Below are 22,638 nucleotides of genomic sequence, written 5' to 3'. Positions count from 1 at the left end.
CCTGGGTCTTCACACTCTGACTTATTTTTCATTAGTACCTTTGTAGTACCTTATTGATGCCCTTGTTCATGTGTCTTTCAATCCACTACTAGGAATTTGTTGCCAGGGCCCAGTTTGATATTTTCGGAAAGTCCAGTGCCTATAAAGGACTCAGTGGATAAATGAATGAGTGAACAAATGAAGGCACACTTCAGGTCACTGTATCTCCATGAATTAGTTTACCAAATTCTCAGTTTCTGCCCACATTTTGTCCCTTTTTTTGCCCCCTTGTCTGTCCCCTTTTCTGCTCCTTTTCTGCCCCTTTTCTAATAAACATCCCATATTATCCCTGTTGTATGATGTGTTCCTTACTGTCATTTTAAAATAAATTATAGCATTTACGGCATTGATGTTTTTATTTTCCTTTAAAAGCCGAGTCTCACATTAAACCCTGGCTTTTCCATGTGCACATTTTCCCCAGGATTATAGATGTAAGTCACCATAATGGTTGTATCTGAGTGATAGCTGACAATTTTTACTTCTTAACTTTCCTCTGTTTTGTACACCCATTAATAAAAAAGACGCTGGCATTGTACTGTAGGATGAGAGGAGAGGTCACTTATCCATCACATCCAGCGTGACTGGGAGACTGGTTTTTGAACTGACTTGGTTGGAGACTTCACATTGATATTTTCCAGCATCCTCCCCCATGACAGGATCTATGCTGAGTTGGCACTTTGTTGGGGAAAGCTTCATCCTCTCTGTGAGTTGCAGACTCTGGTTATTGAAGATCCAGTGAATGGAGATTCCAGGGTCAGCTGAGAAGCAAGTGAAGACCACAGAGGTCTGTACTGTGACTGTGGTGTTGATGACTCGAATGATGGGCTGTGTCACAGGCTCTACAAAGAAACAGAGAAGGAAACCTTATGATAGTAGTCCTTCGGAGAACTCGCCCACCCCTCTATACATCACATTTAATAAAGCCTCATGAGGAGAGAAGTTGGACTGAGGCCATAGATTTGTCTTGTGCTTTGTATCTGCCACCCATGGCCAGGAAGACTCTGATTCAGTTCCTCAGTTTTTGGTGTCTCAATTTCCCTAATTTAATACATGTTGGAAATGATTACTGCTTTGCCTATTATTTGAGCTTGGCTAAGGACAGCAACCTGACCTTGTAGTGGGGGAGCCCCTCAAATCAACAGAATCTGTTACTCTTTACTTGCAGAAGAGAATTCCATCGGTGGAACCTCTGAGAATAAGAAGGAGTATGGAGTAACTGTTTCATCTGTTTCTACCATTTGGGACATTGACCTTCCTGGGAAGTCTCATAAACCCATCAGAATAATATGCTAATGGTCTGATAACGGGTACATTTGGACTCAGAAGAGGAGATGCCAAGGTGATCTACCTAGCTACAGCTCCCTTGTCAGTACACAGTTGGTTCCATAATCTATGGGACTTGGACAGTTAGTAAACATTTGTTTCCTACCAACAATAACCAGGAAATTAAAACCAAACATTGATAGAAAGCTCCCCAGTGTCACCTGGAAAAGAACCAGGGACACAGCTTTGGAGTCAGGACTTGCTGGCTCCCTCTGTGAGGCCACCATGGCTTCCTCAAACAGTGCCAGCCTGACTCCCAGAGTCTTTTTTGGGCCATTTGCATGGTGAGAGTCCCAAGGGTCTGGGCTGAGTCTGAAATCCTTCATGCTGAGTTATCCAACACACATTCTTCTCTCTGCAAGGGGAGACTGGTAAGAGGTTCTCATCTATTGTAGTTTGCCTAACCTATGTATGTCTTTCAGTAAGTGTCTATGTCCTAGTGTGGGGACACAATGCTGAGAGTGAATGAGCAAGTACATCTCAGTCCTAACAGTTCACTGTATGAAGTAGGATAGCCACAATCAACAGCTAGAAGCCATAAATGGTCACTTAACTGTTCACATGGAGTTGCACATGTGTTTTTTCAGATTTGTAGTCTCTGTTTAAAATTTCTAGCCTGTACATTCCTGCATCTTCCTCAGTGATGTTGTGGATAAGCAGAGATCCGTTGGTGTACACCATTTCTCTTTGGCTGTGGGCAAATCCCAAGATGGTGGAATTTATGGCTCTGTTGTATTCTGCAATTTTAAAGATGTCTGTTCTATATACCGATTTGTACCAGGAAAATAGTTGAAGGTTTTCTGGCAGATTATAAACTAGGAGAAGAACGCTTTCCCCTTCAGCAGCATATGAAGGCACTGCTTCGATTTTTACTTGGGTAGAGGCAAGAGGATTACAACATTTAGAATTGGAGGCTGGAAGAGAAAAAAACGTCATCAATTGAACAACATTGGGTTGGTGGAAAGATAGCAACCTCTTTCCTAAACAGATGGATCCAGTACTCAGTTTGGAGATACATTGTGGGCGTGTCTATCCTTCACGGTGGTGGCCAGCAACATGACCCCCATTCCTTCAGTACTTCTGATGTGTTATTTCTTCTGCAAGGAGCTGACTCTGCCATTGTCTAAATGGCTGACACCTCATTGTCCTCAGTCAGATACTGTGCATACTCATGATCACCGTAATTTTAGATGATGCCTTCCTGGAACTCTACAGAACATAGAATTTCATTTTCTGCCTTTTGTTCAGTTTGCTTTATGGCTCTAGTCAACCCCTGACTAAAGTTCTTATAACTATGCCAGGACTTGGGCTGGGTGAAGTCAGGAGCAGTCTGATCTTCTCAGCACGCTTAAGTCATAGAAAAGTCTCAGGTAGTAGGATTTATGTCAAGCTGACACAAGCTAGAGGTCTTTGGAAAGTAGAGACTCAATTAAAAATGACACTATCAGATTATCAGATTGGCATGTGAGCAAGCCTGTAGTATATAAGATATGTTTTTTGAAGATTAGTGGTGTGGGGGGACTCCAGCTCACTTCTGGCATTCCACACCTGGGCTATCAGTCTTGGGTGAAAAAAGAGAACAGGCTGAAAAAGGCATAAGGACTATATCAGTAATCAATACTTCTCCATGGTCTCTGTACCAGTTGCTAAATTTTATTTATGATACTCTCAATTTGGAGCTAATATATAGCTTAGTTTGGCATGGAAAGTCAAAAAAAGAAGTAAGAATTGAATCCTGCACAAAAATCTCCAGGGTCGGAGCTGGAGAGATGGCTCAGTGGTTAAGAGCATTGCCTGCTCTTCCAAAGGTCCTGAGTTCAATTCCCAGCAACCCCATGGTGGCTCACAACCATCTGTAAATGAGGTCTGGTGCCCTCTTCTGGCCTGCAGGCATACACACAGACAGAACATTGTATACATATAAATAAATAAATAAATAAATAAATAAATATTAAAAAAAATCTCCAGGGTCATATGTAGTCAAGTCTGGAACATATTACAGTAGCCAGGGCTTCCTGTTGCTTACCTCTCTCTGAGGATGTCATGTTCTCCTCAGATACATGGATAGGACCCTAAGATACTGGACAGAGTCTGACATCTTATGATGGATTACTTTCCATCAATATCTTCCTTGATTTTGCAGGGAGTCAGACAGCAGAGTCTAATCAATGGCCATTTGTCTCTACCATAGATGTCCTGCACTAAGTTCTCAATCCCCAGCAAAAGGACACAGTGGAGAAGGGAAACAGGCATGGCAGTTCTGTGTGTCTAAACTTTACCCAGCACTGAAAAATCAAAGAGAATCACTTACTGTCCACCTGGAGCTGCACATGTGCTATTTCAGCTTTTAGATCTGTACTCAGAAATCGTAGGGTGTAGAATCCAGTGTCATTCCAAGTGACGTTGTGGAGCAGCAGGGATCCATTGCTGAACAATAACTCTCTACCACTATGTGCAGGCCCCTTCACACTTGAATCTAGTTCTCTTGTGTGTCTGGCAACCTCAAATTCCTTCACCGCAAACACCCCTTTGTACCACAAAAGATATTTAAGATTCTCTGGAAGATTGTGAACAAGTAGAAGTACACTTGCCCCTTCAGCAACACTGGGTGGCACTAATTCAATGGTGGGCTGGGCAGAGGGTGGGGGGTGCCCACAGGTGAAAAGGGAGGCTAGAAGAGAAGAGAGAGATCCATCAATCAACAGGCACCTTTGCATTTTGATAAAATGAATATCTCTGTCCTGAACAGCTGTGTTAATTTCTCAGCCTAGTATTTGGGGTGAATGACTTCCTTTCCTACTTGGTGGAGTTTAGCACATGACCTCCATGTTCTCAGTGTCCCCAAAATAGTCATTTCCACTATATAGCACTCTCTCTTTAGTTGTCAACATGGCCTGGCACACTGCCCTCAGATCACTGCTTGTATTTATGGTACAATAAATATTTTTTTATTTATGTTGGGGTGATACCTGTTTGATCTCTTCCCCTATATACCCTGCAACTTCATGCTCTGACTTTTGCTGTTGTTGTTCTGCTCCTCTTGTGGTTCCAGTCAACACTTGACTTTACATTCTAGCTTTTTTTCTTTTAAACTCTCACAAAATGGAGCAATTTAAAAACCATGATTTGTCTTATATTTTCAAAGAAAATGCTGCCTAGAAAATTTCATATACTGGTAGAGAATAAATGAATGAAAGATATTCTTGAACCTGTATATTCATGGATTTAAGAAATTCATTGGTTCGGCTATATAGTGTAAATTTTTTTCATTGGCATTATTTCTAACATTTATTTACAAATTAAATTCACATGAGAATTTGTGCAACAGTATGTCTCAGTGTAGGGGTTTGGGTGCAGAAGATATTTCTATAACTCAGGCAGGTCTTCTAGTCATTTGCCTCCAGGGGAGAATTCTCTGAGCTGCATCCCAGGGGACAAACAATTGTCAGGAGGACCTGTGTTCTCTGTTTCTCTTGGCAACCATGACATTCCTGGAAGTCTCATAAGCACATCAGGATATTTATTGCATGGCATAGACACCTGTTGATCTATGCTCTCACTGCTGAGTCTCTGGAGAAGATGTCTGGGGATCTAGCATAAAGGTAGCTCTCATGACAGTGGACTAGCTGGTTACAACTGGTAACTAGTTGAGGTGACCTCAACTAATAAAAAAAACTGTTTGCTGATGTCAAGAAGTCAAAATGTAACCCTAGTAAAATTCTTGTCCATGCTACCTGGTGTTGAACTACTTGGTGTTGAACCCACCAGGGTTTCCTGGGGTTCACCCTTCTGTGAGGATCCCATTGCATTCTCAACCAAGTCTACTTTCTGTCCTTGAGGACTTTCTCAAGGACACATTCCTTATGAGAACCCCAGGAGTCTAGAAAGTGTCTGATACCCTAGACTGAGTTACTCACCATGCATTCAATGCCTACAAGGTGACATTAGATGAAGGACTCTGACCTATTCCAATTGTTCTCTATCATGTGTGCCCTGCTCCAAATGCTCAAAACCAAACATGAGGACACAACACAAAGGGAATATAGGCACAAGCTAAGTTTGATGTTTCTCTGTGTGTCCACTGAAATGAGTACTACCTGGAGCCCAGAGTTCATAGAGAATCACTTACCATACACGTGGAGGTATGTGGTTATAGATACAATTTTTCCACTTCTATTTATTGTTTGTAGTATATAAAATCCTGTGTCCTTCTGGGAGACATTTTTGAGCCATAGGGATCCATTGCTGTACACAGCTTCTCTACCACTATTTTCAGGCCCCATCTCATATAGATTAGTGGTCAGTGTATATAGTGCAATTCTGAAGTTCATATTTGTCACCCCTTTGAACCAGGCAAATTTTCGAAGATTCTGTGGCAGATTGTTGACACGTAGAAGGACGTTTTCTCCTTCAACCACTTGGAGTGGCACTGAGTCAATTGTGATTTTGACAGTGGTGGACAGGTGGCAGGTTAAAAGGGAGGCTAGGCAGAAAGAGAGGAAAACAGTCAACATCAACACTAATGTGTGTTCATCACTCAGCTGAGGTGTATAGGTAGGTGTTTGTCAACCTTCCTTGATAGAGGTGAGCAGTATGACCTCCATTCCCTCTAAGCCTCTAACTATATCTTTTCCTGTATATAGGATTTTTTTCTCAGGTGTCTGCCTGGTTCCCAACACACTGTCCCCATATCCCTCCTCAAATAAAGAGTATTTGGTGCAAGATGCAATGCTTCTCTGATCTCTGCTACTGTGTCTTTTACTTTCTGACTTTTCTTGTTTCCCTTGTGGTTCTAGCCAACCTGAGACTTCATGTCCCAGACAATCTGATTTCTAGTCCACTTTAACCACAGTTTTGTGAGGTCCTGTTCTCTTTGTAAGTTTCAGTTCCATAAAGGACACAGACACCAGTGGAAAAAGGAAAGAAGGAAGGAAGGAAGGGAGGGAAGGAGGGAGGGAGGGAAGGAGGGAGGGAGGGAGGAAGGAAGGAAGGAAGGAAAAACAAAAGAAGGACCACACTCATGGATATATCTACATAGTTCCTAATTTTGACAATAGTGACAGTAATTGACTCAAACTTATGTATTATATGTGTATATTTATAAAGGACCTGTCTTAGTGTGTGCATGTGCCAGTCCATGCAATGGTGTTTGTGTGGAAGCATGTGTCCTAGCATGCACATCTACAGTTGCATGTGTCATCTCCTGTGTGGAGGAGAGGATTTATCTTTCAGGAATCTACTTTCTACCTCTACCATATGTGGGTTGAGGAATAAATTTAGCTTGCTTGTGTATCTGGACAATGAAAAATCTCACTGACCCATCGCAATTTGGTATCTGCTTGAAGAGTCGCTCAGTCATGATTGGGATATCAGGCTTCAGAAAATGACAGCTAATATGACTGACTTTGAATAGTGAGTGTTTGGGGCTTTTTACTTTCCTTCATCACCCCCTGTCTGATGAGAATTTCTGGCTGCTGAGCCTCTGTACCTTATGGTACCTTCTGATCTTTGACTTCAAACAGAAACCCTGAGTCTTTCCTGGGGTTCCAGTCCAATTTTGGAGACTCTATCTTGCTTCTGAGTTCCCCTTCCTTCACACTTAGAGAGTAGATACGCTTACCTGTGAATAGGAGCCTGTACCAGAGGTTGTACCCCTTGCAGGGAAGCACAGAGCACATCATCATCTATCTTCTCGTTGTGCTGTCCTCCCTCTGAGAAGAAGAGCTTCAGCTCCAACACAGCCACCAAGTTCAGTTGTCCTTCCTCCCTCTAAGCTCAGTGTTCTCCTAGGCAGGATAACTTCCTAGAATCCAACCGGTTTTTATGGGTAGTGTCTGTCCCTTCTACTTTCAGTGCTGTCTCACATCCCTCAACTTTTATCTCTTTATATTTTACCTCCAAGCAACACATTGAGCAACAAGGCTGATAATCATCCCTATGCCCTCAGAGAATAACAGATCATGCCAAAGCTGACTCTGCTGTGTCCTGGCCTTGGACCTCTTAGATGCAATGAGGTATCCCTGTGTCCATGTGTCCCAAAGACCAAGAGGAGCACTTAATCTGCCCTGTGTTCTAGTGCTCTAGGAAAGTGGAATTGACTTCTAGCAAAACAGTGACAGAGATTACTGTGAGAGCTTCAAAGGGATCAGCTGACGGGTGACTAGAGAGCAAGATCAACCATTTCTCACTAGTACAACAGGTCAAAATTCCGACGCAGGAGAAACTCTGGAGTAGTTGTATGCAGAGGTTTGCATCATCAGTGTTTGGTAAGAGATGACCTGTGTAACCTGAAAAGAACCATGGGGTCCCTCTTCCTATAAAGGATTTCAAGGCAACATCCCAGCAACATTTGTTTCAGAACATCTGAACCATCTGGAACTAATGGAATAAAGCTACATGTTATGTCAACATAAGGAAAAGGAAAGCCTTTTTAAATTAATTTGTTCTCATTTTACATACCAGTTCCAGATCTCCCTCCCTCCCCTCCTCTCACTTCCTCCATTTTCCCCCATTCCACCCCTCCATCCACTCCTCGGAGAGGGTAAGGCTTCCCATGAGAAACCAGTAAAGTGTAGCACACTGTTTTGAGGGAGTACCAAGGCCCTCACCACTATATCTGGGCTGATCAAGGTATCCCTCCAAAGAAAATGGGTTCCAAAGAACCAGTATAAGCAGTAGGGATAAATCCTGGTCTCATTGCCATTGGCCTCACAATCTGCCCCAGTCATACAACTGTCACCCATATTGAGAGTCCAGTGCTGGCTCCCTCACTGTCAGGACAGAGTTGGTGGGATTTCACTAACTCAGGTAAGCTTCCTGCAGGTAAGCTTCTCCAACATTCCCACCCATTGATTGGACCCTGTAAGCTATAAGTACCACTCCACCCCCAAACCCACCTATCCCCCATGACCTCAGAGGAACTCTGAAGCACAGGCTGTAACTGCACAGAGTAGACCAAGATGTGAGTGATCATCCACCCAGATGGGTACCCCACTCTCTAAGGAAAATCTTATACAGAGAAGGCCATGGTATCTATCTGAGCTCTACTATAATTGTAGTTAAGCAAGTCCCTACCAAAGCTGAGGGGCAGGTTAATAAAAGAGTACTTGTGCCACATGCATATGCTTTGATCTATCACCAGCATAACACACACAATAGATCCACTGTACACTAAGGAGTGCACTGAGCCTGAGTCTGAGATGTCCATTTTCACCATCGCCATGAGCCTCTCTAGGCAGGAGAAGTTCCCTACCCTATTATACCTCAAGCAAACTACATGTGCTTGGCCCAGGCCAGGGTGCCCCAGCCAGCCAAGACATCTGTGTGGTGGATCTCTATCCCAACTGAAAAGGGACTGAGTGTCCAAGCTGTAGCCCTTTGTATGTAGGCATTTATATCCATGATGCTACAGAATTGACATACAGGTAACATTCAGGTTGAATGGAACACTCCAGGTCAGAGTCACTCATTTCAAGATTACACACTCATAGGGATCTGTATCATTTGTGACACTCAGAATCCTGTTGCCCTCAGACATCTTCAACATGTCACCTTCTGACAGGTTTTAACCATTTACCCTCTATAATTGTATTCTGAATCTCAGGAGCATGCTTCAAGGCTAACATCATTACCCTTAGGTTTGTTGCTTGAGATATTGGCCTTGGGAATCAGTGCCAGTGCTGAGCAGAAAACACACTCAATTGTACCACAAGGACATGTGTTCAACTATTTTCAGAGCAGCATTGTTTGTCATAGCAAGAACCTGGAAACAACCTAAATGCCCCGTGACTGAAGAATGGATAAAGAAAATGTGGTATATTTGCACAATGGAGTACTACACAGAAAAAAAAGAATAATGACATCTTGAAATTTGCAGGCAAATGGATAAAGCTAGAAAACATCATTTTGAGTGAGGTAACCCAGACCCAGAAAGAAAATTATCTTAAGTACTCACTCATAAGTGGTTTTTAAACATAAAGCAAAGAAAATCAGCCTACAAATCACAATCCCAGAGAACCTAGACAACAATGAGGACCCTAAGAGAAACATACATGGATCTAATTTACATGGGAAGTAGGAAAAGATATGCTCTCCTGAGTAAATTTGGAGCATGGGGACCATGGTAGAAGGTTGAAGGGTGGGGCAGAGGAAAGGAGGGGAGCATAGAAAATGTATAGCTCAATAAAATCAATAAAAAAGAAAATATTTAACATGCTTATTGGATTTACACCATTTTCTCCTCTCACTCTCCCATTCTACCCCTCTTATACCTTCCACTCAATCTCAACTTTATGACTTCTTCTTTAATGTTTAATATTACACTTATTTATATACAAATTAATAAATATGTAAATACAATCTGTTAGACAAATTTACTATTGCTCATATAAACTTATGTTTTACCTGAACAATTGGGATTGGATGACTTATTGAGGGCCCATTCCTAAAGAATACTGATTGTCCCCCTCTCAGCACTCATTAATTACTTACAGATCTTCATTTTGGGGTACAGTCCCATGAGATTTATTCATCCATAGTGGAATATCAATTGGAATTTGGTGGTATTCTGAGTTACGTAGGACCATAAAAGAAAGAAGGTAACTCCAGAATGTAATCTGTGTGGCAGCAGAGAGGAATAGCCTCTGATGCACTGAACCTCAAACAGTTATGCAGAAGCATATTTATTGATTGTTATACAAAACTCGTTTTTTGTGGTAGAACAAATTCCTCATACCAAAGCCTTTGACTGAATCTATGTTTTCTGAGGAAAAACACCACAACCCTACTATTTAAGTTCTTATTGTGTACACTTTGATGTACTCAATAATATGAGACACTCCAGGTTTGGGACACAAAGTTTTGAGGATTCTAAGTGGATTTGACCCAGACATCTTCTCCTTGAAAAATATATCTTAGAATAGTTAGAGTTTCTATGAAACCTAGAAACATGGGAAATAATCAGTATTCCTATATAGTGATATTTATTTTATGTTCTAATAAATAAAACTTGCCTAAATATCAAAAGGGCAAAGCTGGATCCTGGGGTGGGTTGATCCCAAATTTCCTGAGAAACTGCCATACTGATTTCCAAAGTGGTTGCACAAGTTTGCATTCCCACCAGCAATGGATGAGTGTTCCCCTTACTCCACATCCTCTCCAGCAAAGGCTATTATAGGTGTTTTCGATTTTAGCCATTCTGACAGGTGTAAAATGGTATCTCAAAGTTGTCTTGATTTGCATTTTCCTGATCACTAAGGAGGTTGAATATGACCTTAAGTGTCTTTTGGCCATTTGAACTTCTTCAGTTGAGAATTCTATGTTCAGATCAGTACCCCATTTTTAATTGGTTTTATTAGCATTTTAAAGTCTAGTTTCTTGAGTTCTTTATATATTCTGGAGATCAGACCTTTGTCTGTTGCGGGGTTGGTGAAGATCTTCTCCCAAACAGTAGGTTGCCTTTTTGTCTTAATGACAGTGTCCTTTGCGTTACAGAAGCTTCTCAGTTTTAGGAGGTCCCATTTATTTAATGTTGCCCTTATTGTCTGTGCTACAGGAGTTAAACATAGGAAGTGGTCTCCTGTGCCCATATGTTGTAGACTATTTCCCACTTTCTCTTCTACCAGGTTCAGTGTATTCAGATTGATATTAAGATCTTTAGTCCATTTGGACTTGAGTTGGGTCCAAATGAGAAGCAGAAGGAGGGAGAACATGAGCAAGGAAGTCATGGCTGCAAGGGGTGCGCCCATCCATTGTGACGGTGGGGCCAATCTAATGGGAACTCACCAAGGCCAGCTGGACTGGGACTGATAGAGCATGTGATCAAACTGGCTCTCTGAATGTGGCTGATATGGAGGGCCAACTGAGAAGCCAAAGACAAATGTACTGGGTTATGATTCTACTCCATATACTGGCTGTGTGGGAATCTAATCTGTTTGGATCCTCAACTTCCTAGACCAGGATGGAGTGGGGAGGACCTTGAACTTTCCACAGGGCAGGGAACCCTGACTGCTCTTTGGACTGGAGAGGGAGGAAGAGGGAGAATGGGCGGAGGTGGAGAAAAATGGGAGGAGGGGAGGAGGTGAAAATCTGTAATAATAATAATAATAATAATAATAATAATAATAATGAAAAAAGGGTAAAGCTAAGGCAATAGAGGTCAGACAGTGGTGAAAAATCCTTTTAGCCCCAGAATTTGGGAGACATAGGCAGATGGATCTCTGTGAGTTCAAAGATACCCTGGACTATACTAGACCAATGCAAAAACAAGGTAGTAGTGGCTTATATCTTTAATCCCAGTACTAGGGAGTTATACATCTTTAGTTTCAGAACTAGAGGGAATATAAAAATAAGAGAGAAAGATTTGGTCTATTTAGTCTGCTTAGTCTACAATCACCTTGCCTTGGTGGCTTTGCTGCTTTGCTTTTCTCATTTTTAGACAAACTTTATTTATTAAAACAGAAATAAAATATCACTATAGTCCTACTCAGTTCTGATATCTGCAAACCTCAATAAAATAGCATGTGCAAATATACATAAAGTTTCTAGGAAGGCTTATTTCTTGGAGGTAACAGACAACTATCTAATTGATCTAAGATATGCTTGACAGGAGTAAAATCATTTCTGGTATTGGAGTCCTAGACAGCTTCATTTGGCTAGTAAGGTCATAGACCCTAGAAGAATACACAGTATGGCCACTTTCCTAAACTAATATAATTTCGAGGTAAATTTAAGTATGAATCATTATACCTACAGCTAATTGTACCTCTCATAGTGCTCAACAAAACCTCTATTTGCACAGATGGAGGCCAACAAAGAATTCCAAAATTTGTCAAAATGTTTAGAAAAACTGATACTGCAGGATATCAAGTCCCAATGATTTATCTGTATCACAATATCCTTGTTTAGAATCAGGGATCATCTCAAAAGTTGAGGTGCAAAGATTGTAAAAGTCAGAGGACCAGCATGCCTACTGTGAGATTGTGTGTTCGATATATGACAAGCTTTCTCAACTGTATGCCTAATTCAACAAGACCTAAATAATAACAACACTAACTTAAATCTTAGCATGGATGAGGAAATCTCCAATGGCTCCACCCAAAAGTAATGTGTTAGAGTAATTCACGAATGCTGAAAGATAGAAAATCAGTATTCTCCATGAATGAGCCTCTGATAGATCATCCAATCCCAAATCGTCAGTCATAGACACATATACACATGAGCAACACTAAGTAGACCCAGCAGATTGTATTCATACATTGATAAATTTTATATAAATATATGTATTCTAATAATGATTATAAAAGTATCATGAATTAGAGAGAGTAAGGAAGTCATGGTGAGAATAAGGCATGAAAATGGTGTCGATGCAAGAAGCATGTAGAAAATTCTAAAAAAAAAAATACTTCTAAAAGTTTTAAAATGGAGGGAAAACAAGAGAAAGCTAGGGAGAGTGCGAGAACAAGAAATAGCTGCCATGAGAGTGGTCATGGAGGGAATCCAAGGAGCCTCTTCTGTGAGCACTCTCCAGTTCTGAGCATCATCATCAAGCAGACTTCCCCCAACTCCCAGAACACAGGAAAGTTACAGAGGAAAGTTTCACATCATCTATTTAGTTCAGTGTAGTGTAAATGACAAGGAACGTGGAGGCAGAAAGTTATTTAGAAGGTGAATTCAGGGTTTGACTATATCTAAAAGGGAACAGAGAAGAGAATGAGAAATGGGGGATTGAAAGATAATCCAGTGTTTAACAGCACTTGTTGCTGCTGTTCCAGAGAACCTGAGTTCAGTCCCCACCTCCTTTGTGAAGAGTAATCACAACCTTACTTAACTCTAACTCCAGAGATTCCACCCAATCCCTGGGTACCCAATAGTCAATTGGGCATTTCCTTCTGAGTCTCAGCATAAACATCCAAGCTGCACTGGTGCCCTGGCCATTAGTCAATAGCCGATTGGCTTATGAGACTTCACAAGATGGTCAGGGTCTCTAAGCAGAGAGACATAGGACATAGGTCCCCTTGATGATTGCATGTGCTTAGAGTCTTGTGAATTTTCTCCTGCAGGCAAGCAGTAACAGATGTTGCTCATCCATACAGCTGTCCTTTCAAAGTATTAGGACCATGTTTATATGTGAGGCTACTTTATCACCATAACAGCATTCATTAACTATTGTACTATCATTGGGAAACTGAGACACAGAAAACTCATTGTGTAGATCTGCCTCACATGAGCCATAGGTTACAGACAAGCTGTCTGCATACAACCATGTATGCAGTGTCTTCACCCTGGAGACATTTTCAGGTTTCTGTGGAAGAAGACATGCTGCTTTTCAGAGATGTTAATCTCAGGAATCAGCATCTTGAGGAAATGTCTGCTCCATGCGTCAAAAACAAATGGACAGTTTCATGACTCGAGAACTAAACTATCTGCCTCAAGAGAAGTTTTGCAAAATTCCATGACTCTGCAGCCCACCTGCTGGACAGAAAATCATGTGTTTTCTGGAATGTTATTGCCACTACTACAGAAAGGCAGATGAAAAGACTTTGCTTTCATCCTTCCAATGAATCCTGCATCTAACTTAGAACTCTCTATGCATAGGAAGTCACTATTTCAGACAATTTTACATTGGTCTCTCATCATACATCATTGTAGTTCTTACAGAAGTAACCCTTTCAGGGATTAACCTTATATAAATAACAATGATCTCATATGGAAAATGTTAAAGTTCAAAATCACTAAAGTAGTTCTGCCAAATATACCTCTACCTTCTACCAGTAATATTTGCCTACATAAACATCCACCTGGGAGTGCTGGAGAGATGATTCAGTGATTAAAAACAATGATTGTACTTTTAGAGGACTGACGTCCTGTTCCCAGGAAACCCATGACAGCTCATAAGCAAATTGTAATTCCATTTTCAGGAGGTCTAATGGCCCCTTCTTGCTTTTGTGGGTGATGGAGATGGGGAACATCTCAGAATTGACTCCATGCACACATGTACACTGCACAGTGTACAGTGAGACTATGTTGTGTGTTGTGCTGGAAATGAATCAAGGATTGTGCATGCTACCTGAATACTCTTCTACTAATTGACACCCCAGCCCTGGGTTGACCTGCTCAACTAAGGTTATACCAGAGATATGATAGATTTTTATAGACCAAGATTGGAAGCAGACAAGATTGCCTGACAAAATTTGGGAGCATGGGGGCAGTGTGTAGAAGGAAGGGTAGAGGATGATGGTTGAGGAGAACTTGAGGGAATGGGATAATTGAGATGGAGGAAAGGCGGATATGAGAGCAAGGAAAGAGATATCCTGATTGAGGGAACCATTACAGGATTAGCAAAAAAACCTGGCTCTAGAAAAAATGCCCAGGAAACCACAAGGATGACCTAAGCTAAGACCCTAAGCAATAGAGGAGTGGGTGTCTGAACTGGCCTTACCCTGTAGTCAGACTGATGATTATCTTAAATATCACGATAAAACCTTCATCCAACAACAGATGGAAAGAGAGGCAAAGACCCATATCAGAGCACTGGACTGAGCTCCCAAGATCCAGTTGAAGTGTGGAAGGAGTGAGAGTATGAGTAATTAAGTCAAGACCATGAGGGGTTCACCTACTGAAACAGTTTACCTGAGCTAATGGTAGCTCACCAACTCCAACTGAACTGGGAGTGAATGAACATGGGGAAAAACTAGTCTCTTATTGCTCTTAGGTAAACCTGGACTGGTATTTGAATTTGTAGTATGCAATCCTCCCAAGAGAGAGGAATTTCCCAGGCAGAGAGTTTACTTAAGATCAAGTACATATTTCTGTTCCTAATCCATGCTTTCAAGTCCCCTCCATTTGCTTTCATGATCACCATGACACAGAAGGAAAACTCAAAGCTCCTGGAGTCCGGTCAAAGAGAGGGAGGAGGGATTATATGAGCAAGAAGTTTGAAGATCATAATGGGGAAACCCACAGACATGGCTTACCTGAACTAGTGGGAGCTCATGGTCTCTGGACTGACCACTGAGGAGACTGCGTGGGACTGAAGTAGCCTCTCTGACTGTAGATGACAGTTGTGTGACTTGGTCTGCTTGAGGGACCCCTAGCAATTGGACCAGGATTTATTCCTGGTGCATGATCTGTCTTTTTGTAGCCCATTCTCTATGGAAGAATAGCTTGCTCAGCCTTGATGTAGTGGAGAAGGAACTTAGTCATGCCTCAATTCAATATGTACGAATACTTGCCTTCTCATGGGAGTCTTTATCCTCTCTGCAGAGTGGATGAGAAATGGGAGGGAGGTAGGGGCAATGACAAGAGGGGAGAGAGGGGGAACTTTGGTATGTAAAATTAATTTTAAAGAAAGAAAATAAAAAATATTAATAATACAAGTGACAGCTCATGCTGGTAATGAAACAGAGCAAAGGGAACACTCCTCTGTTTATGGTGGAAATAAAAACTTGTACAGCTATTATGGAAATTAACAAGGCTAATACTCAGAAAGATGGGTATCATTCTACCTCAGTATACAGCTCTACCACTCTTGGGACATATTATAGTCAACCAATGTCTGATTTCACTTAAGATTCACTTCACAAGAAGGAACCCATACCCATCACTGCTTGTGTAACCTAGAACAAGAGACTGGATAGCCAAAAGATGTAGGATAAAAACAAATAAGACTTCTAAAATTAAAAAAATGAAAAAAACATAAAATGGTTCCTAATGATACTCTGCTGTACTCAAAGATCATTTTCATACCTAGTCATCATCAATGGGGCTTTCTCTGGCAGCACATGACAACAGAACAGATGCAGAAATCCCAGACAGACACTGTGCAGAGAGAAACCAGTTATGTCCACAATGAAGCATGGACAAATTCTTCTTTTGTCACTCATCCTCACTGAATGGATTGCTTGTGTCAATGCAGCATCAATGTTAGGTGAATTAGTTAAACACAAAATGTATCTGAGCACATGAGAAAAAACATTTATTTCTATGCAAACACTGACCCATTTTTACAGCAGACCCAGAGCAAAGTTTGAGGGTTCCTGATATGATTTCTCAGGGATTCTGAGGGTTAGCTATATATTTGATGCACAACATAAGCTCTTAATGACTTTGCATTTTTGTTTACTTTATTGATGCCTTTATTTTCCTTTAGAGAAAGAGTCTTACTTTAAATCTTTGGCTGCCCTTATAGACGTATGTATCCTAAGAGTAGAGAGGCATGAGTGAACCTTCTGGCTGTACCTGATCATTTTCATCACAAAGTTTTTCTCCTTGTTGTACCCCATTGATAAATTAGTGCCCTCATTCTACTGTAGAATGAGAGGAAAGGTCATTTATTCATCACATATAGGGTGACTGGGAGACTTGTCTTCGAACTGACTGGGTTGGAGATCTCACACTGATACTCTCCAGCATCCTCCCTCCTGACAGGATCTATGTTGAGTCCACACTTGGTTGGGGACAGTGTCATCCTCTCTGTCAGCTGAAGACTCTGGTTATTGAAGATCCAACGGATGAAGATCCCAGTGTCAGTTGAGAGGCAGGTGAGGATCACAGAGCTCTCTACTGTAACTGTGGTATTGGTGACTCGAATGAAGGGCTGTGTCACAGTCTCTGAAAAGAAACAGTGGAGAACAAATGGTAGCATCCCTTCAGAGAGCTCAATCATCTCCTCTGTAATTCATGCTTAATAAATCCTCCAGAATACACAAGTTAGAGCTGTGATTATATACATAACTTGTGCTTTTGATCTATCACACATGGTCTGTGTGACCCTGATTCAGTCACTGTATTTCCTGAGTCTCAATTTTCCTATGATATGACAAACTGTAAATGATCACTGTTGTGTCTAAGAGTTAAGCCTAGTTATGAGTAGTGCCCTGATCTTGGAATGTAGGAGCTGCTCAAATCAGCAGCATCTGTAACTATTTACAAGTAGAAGTGAATTCCCTAGATTGGGCCCCTGACATTGTCTGGAGTAGCAAGCTCCTCCCTTTCTGCCATAAGACCACTGATCTTCCTTTAAGTCTCCTAAGCCCAGAAGAAAAATCGGCTATGACCGAGACACCTGTATGAAACTCAGGAGAAAGAGATGCCCAGATGTTCTACCTAACTGCACCTGTCATGGCAGTGCACAGCTTGTTCCACACTCTATGTGACTTGGAAAGTCAGTAAAGCCTTGTTCTCTGTCAGTTCTAAAATGAAGTGAAAACCTAGCTCTGTTAACCTGGAGTCAATCCAGGGAGAGAGTTTTGGAGTCAGGGCTTTCTAGTGCTCTGTGAGGACCCCATGGCTTCCTCAGCCAGGGCCTGCCTGAAAACCATAGAGTTTCTCTTGGGACTGTATTCATAGCCACAAGAGCCTATGGTGAGACTGACATCCTTGTGCTGAGTTATCCAGCACACTCTCCTCTGTGCAGGTGGAGACTGTTGAAGGATTCTGATCTACTGCAGTTTGTCTAGCACATGTGTGTCACACAGTAAGTATCCAAACCCCACTGTGGGGACCCAATGCAATGGAGAGCAAGCAAGCATAACCCAGTATTGATAGTCCAGTGTATGAAGTAGCCACACCCAGCAGGTGGAGGCCTTAGAAAGTTACTTACTGCTCACATGAAGTTTCACATCTACTTTTTCAATTTTGAAATCTCTATTTAAAATTTCTAGTGTATACAGTCCTGCATCTTTCTCAGTGACATTCTGTAGCATTAGGGATCCATTGGTGTACACCATCTCTCTTCTGCTGTGTTCGCTCCCCCAGGTGGTGGAATTCATGGCTCTGCTGTATTCTATAACTTTAAGGACCTGGGTCCTAGACATTGATTTGTACCAGGTAAAGGCTTGCATATCTTCTGGAAGATTATGAACTTGGAGAAGAATGCTTTCCCCTTCAGCAGCATACCGAGGTATTGTTTGGATCATGAGTTGGGAAGAAGTGAGAGAGTTACAACAAAGAGAAAGGGAGGCTGTAAGGAGAAAGAGAAAAACCATCACATGGGGATAATTGTGCTTTGTGTAAAGATGATGACCTCCATCTTGAACAGACAACTTCATCACTCAGCCTAAAGTTCCTAGTGTATAAATGTCTGTTCCACTTAATTAAGGTCAGTAATGTGACCTTCCCCATTCCTTCAGTGCCTCTTAAAGTGTCATTTTCTCAGAATGGAAATCTCCCCTCAAGTATTTGCATGCCTGCTCCATCACTGTCCTCAGGCAGACACTGAACACACTGCACACTGGAGGGGTTGAGAGAATGCTCTCCCTGAAGTTGCAGGGTTTTTACTGCCTCTTTTTATTGTTTCTGTTTTTTATTTTTATTTTGGTTTGTTTTCTTTGTGTTTCCATTCAACTCCTAAATTCACCTCCCAGATGATTTTTCTTCTCTGTCCTGCACCCTTCAGGACTGGGACTGAGTGAAAGCCAGGAGCAGTCTGATCTGCAGGGTTCAAGTCTTCAAAAAGGCTCACGTAGTAGGCTGGTTAGTTTAACATGAACTTGACACAATGTAGAACCCTCTTGATAGACAAGGCATCGATTGAAAATGCCACTACCATCTTGACCTATAGATAGGCCTTTTTCTACTGCTGCCCACTCAATTTTCATATATATATATATATATATATATATATATATATATATGTATATGTATATATATATGTATATATGTATATATATGATTGATGTGGAAGGGTTCAGACTATTGCAGGAATTCCCACCCCTGGGCTAGATGTACTGGGTGATATATAAGAGCGGACTTACCAAGCCATGTGAAGTAAGCCAGTAAGCAGCATACCTCCATGATCCCTGCCCCAGTTGATGGATTTTATTTATGACACTTTCAACTTGGGGTTAATAAATACACCAGTTTGATATGGACAGTGAAAAAATATTGTTACCTATCAGTTATACAAGAAAGTAAGGTATGAGTTCTAGCAAAACATTCCTCTCTCATAGTAGTCCAGTCTTGGAAAGATGACAGAGTTCAGAGTTCTACATTCTCCCAAGAGACTGGGCTAACTCTAATTTCTTAGGCTAAACTATTTTCCATCAAGATCTTTCTTGACATGTGTGGGGTATAGTTAGAAGATACAGTCTGATGTATGATCATTTATCTCTAATATGTGTCACGCACTTAGTGCTCAAACAACAACATTGGGAGCGAAGGGAGGTACAGGTCATGCATCATAATCCTATGTGTCTAAGCCCCACCCTGCACTGAATGATCATAGAGAATCACTTACTGTTCACCTGCAGTTGCACGTGTGCTAATTCTGTTTTCATATCTGTACTTAGAGTTCGTAGGGTATATAATCCAGCATCCTTCCAGGCGACATTGTGGAGCAGAAGGGATCCATTGCTGTACACTGTCTCTCGACCACTGTGTGCAGGGCCCAGCACACTTGAATTCATGGTTATTATGTGTCTTACAACCTCAAGATCATTGGACACAATCATCCCCTTGTACCAGAAAAGAGATCGAATATTCTCTGGGAGATTGTGAATGAGTAGAAGAACACTTCCCCCCTCAGCAATTATGGGGGGCACTGATTCAATAGTGACTTGGGCAGAGGTGGAAAGGGGTCCACAGGTCCAAAGGAAGGCTAGAAGTGGAGAGAGAGAGAGAGAGAGAGAGAGAGAGAGAGAGAGAGAGAGAGAGAGAGATCCATCAATAGTAAGAACTTTGCATTTTGATGAGATGAAGCCATATATCCTGAACAGGTGTGTTCATTGCTCCATCTAGCTGTGTAGATAAGTATCTTATTATCCTAATTTGTGTCCCTGCACTTGTAGGTAGCTATTTCACTGCTGTCAGATCTCTGCTCAAATTTACAGTAGGATGGTTTTGTCATGATGTCTTCATGACCTTTTCCCCTACAAATCCTGCATCTTCATGATTTTACTCTTTTTGTTATTGTTCTGTTCCTTTTGTAGTTTCAGTCAAGTTATCAAAGCTAATAAGTATCCTTTTGGCCCAAGACAATAGCAGCTGACCCTGGAGTTGCTCTCTGCTGTATCCTGTGTCTCTAACCTCCAAAAAAGGAAAGTCTGCACTGCAAGTCACACACTAAATGCCAAAATACAAAGATGGGGACACAATGTAGAGGGGAGGTAGGCACAGGCCACCATCCTGTGTGTATCCAGTGGAATGAATCCACCCAGCACTGATAGTTCACATAGAATCACTTACAGTATACATGCAGGTGTATAGATGTTGTTGATACAATTCCTTTATGCCTATTTAAGGATCGTAGCGTGTAGAATCCTGTGTCCTTTTGGGTGACATTTTGGAGGCGCAGAGATCCATTTCTGTACACTATCTCTCTACCACTGTGTCCAGGCCCTGTGATGTTCAAATTAGTGGTCAGTGAATAAAGTACAATTCCGAGGTTCATCTTTGTCGCCCCTTTGTGCCAGACAAAGGCTACAATATCCTCTGGCAGGTTGCGGACACGAAGAAGGACATCTTCTCCTTCAACAACATGGGGTGGCACTAAATCAACAATAACTTGTAGAGTGGTGGGCAGGTGCCAACAGGTTAAAAGGTAGGCTAAAAGGGAAGAGAAAAACAATCAATATTGAACAGATGACATCATCACTCAGCCTAGTTGCGTGAGTAAGGGTTTCTCTACCCTTCTTGACACATGAGCAGCTTGACCTCCATGGCCTCAGAGCCTCTGGTTGAAATTCATCTTTGGGATTGTCTGATCAGGTGTATGGCTGTCTTTCCATTTACTGTTCCCCCGAACTGGTGTGAGGAAGCCTCTCTGACCTCTTCCTCTAGAGAATCCTCACTTTTTAACTTTTATTTCTGCATACTTTGTGGTATCAGTCAAAGCCTGATATCATTTTCCATACATGCTGATGTCAGATTCACTAGAATCAGGGCTTTGTGAGGACAGAGATTAGTCTGATCTTTTTGGAGGTACAGTTATAGGAAAAGACTTAGATACCAGTGGATAATGGAAAGAAGGAAGAAAACAAGGAAGGAAGGATGGAAGGAAAGACAGAATGTAGGCAGGAAGAAAAGAAGGAAGGGATTGGGGAAGGGAGGAGCAATGGATGAGGAGAGAAATTGAGTAAGGGGGGAGGGAAAAAAGGAGAGAGGGAGAGAAAATCGCTTTTGCGTGGGTTTATCTACATCGTTCCAGGTTTGGAGGCAACAAGAAAAATTATACTCAAGTGTGATTTAAATGGTTTTACATTTCTTTATGTATTGTATGTGTGTACTTTTGAAGGCATACTTCTCAGTGTGTGTATGTGCACATTCATGCTCTGAAATATTTTAAGGCAGACAAAGGCCAGCAAGAGTTTGTTTTTTCCATCTACCATGTATGAGCTGAAGACCGAATTCAGATTCTCATGTCTCCACACATTAAGTTGTCTTAGTGGCCCATCCCTGTTTAATTTCTATTTGGAGAGTCACCCTGTTATGATAGGGAACACCAGGCTTCAGAAATGGCAGCCAATGTTATTGACTTTGAATAGGGAGTAGATGAGGCTTTTACCATTTATCACCTGCTGTCCACAGATAGCTACAAGGAGCTGAGCTTCTCTCCCTCACTGTATTTTTGTCCTATGACTACAGAAATCTTGACTCTTCTCTTAGAATTCCATTCTCTTTATAGACTACAGGAATTCGCTAATTTCCCAGAGAGCTGGTATCCTTACCTGTGATCAGGAGCCCCTGCCATGGGGAACACCACTTACAGGGAAGCACAGAGAACATCGCCATCTCTCTTCTTACTGTGCCCCTCTCCCTCTGAGGAGAAGAGCTTCAGTTACAAACCAACTCCAGGCTCTGCTCTCCTTTCTCCCTCTGATATGAGCTTCCTCTCAGGTAATAGAACTCACAGAATCAAGTGGTCTTCAGGTGGTGCTGACCCACATCCCTCTCAACTGTTCTCTCTTTATGTTTCACCTGCAAGAAACACAATAGCAACAATGCTGATAAACATCCCCATGCCCTCAGAGAACGATAGCTCATCCCAGGCCTGACATCTGCTGTGTCATGGTCTTGGGTCTGTGTGAACCAAAGAGAGAGCCTCTATCCAGTCTACGTGTCTTTTTGACACAGAGGCCCTGCTGAGTATCCAATGTACACTGTGTTCTCAGTGGGATTTACTCCCAGAAGGAAGGTGACAGAGATGTCTCTGAGGGATGGAAAGGGACCACCTGAGTAATAATAAGGGATTAAGAGCAAACCTTTATCAATAATTTCACTAATCAAATTCTTGATCTGGAATAGAGTCCTGGGAGAAGTTTATGAAGAGTTTCATGTCCT

The 22,638-nt window shown here is 41.7% G+C and overlaps 2 protein-coding genes across 2 annotated transcripts; both read right to left on the bottom strand.

Moving 5' to 3' along the window:
* Window positions 1-594: 594 nt before the first annotated feature.
* LOC119820623 (pregnancy-specific glycoprotein 22-like) lies at window positions 595-6,992 on the bottom strand. Its single transcript, XM_038339133.1, has 5 exons — window positions 6,983-6,992; window positions 5,492-5,845; window positions 3,674-4,033; window positions 1,917-2,276; window positions 595-878 (listed from the first exon to the last, which is right to left on the bottom strand). The coding sequence occupies exons 2-5, from the start codon at window positions 5,691-5,693 to the stop codon at window positions 595-597; spliced, it is 1,206 nt and encodes a 401-aa protein (XP_038195061.1). The 5' UTR covers window positions 5,694-5,845; window positions 6,983-6,992.
* Window positions 6,993-16,687: 9,695 nt separating this feature from the next.
* Window positions 16,688-22,098, bottom strand: LOC119820622 (pregnancy-specific glycoprotein 22-like). The gene is made up of 5 exons (XM_038339132.1): window positions 22,026-22,098; window positions 20,545-20,904; window positions 19,598-19,957; window positions 17,963-18,322; window positions 16,688-16,971 (listed from the first exon to the last, which is right to left on the bottom strand). Exons 1-5 carry the CDS (start codon window positions 22,087-22,089, stop codon window positions 16,688-16,690), a joined length of 1,428 nt encoding a protein of 475 aa, XP_038195060.1. The 5' UTR covers window positions 22,090-22,098.
* Between the last annotated feature and the right edge of the window lie 540 nt (window positions 22,099-22,638).

The sequence above is a fragment of the Arvicola amphibius genome, chromosome 8 (assembly GCF_903992535.2).
Source record: "Arvicola amphibius chromosome 8, mArvAmp1.2, whole genome shotgun sequence".
Taxonomy (NCBI): domain Eukaryota; kingdom Metazoa; phylum Chordata; class Mammalia; order Rodentia; family Cricetidae; genus Arvicola; species Arvicola amphibius.
The sequence above is the reverse complement of the archived record's forward strand: the minus strand, read 5'-3'. Positions and strand labels throughout refer to the sequence as shown.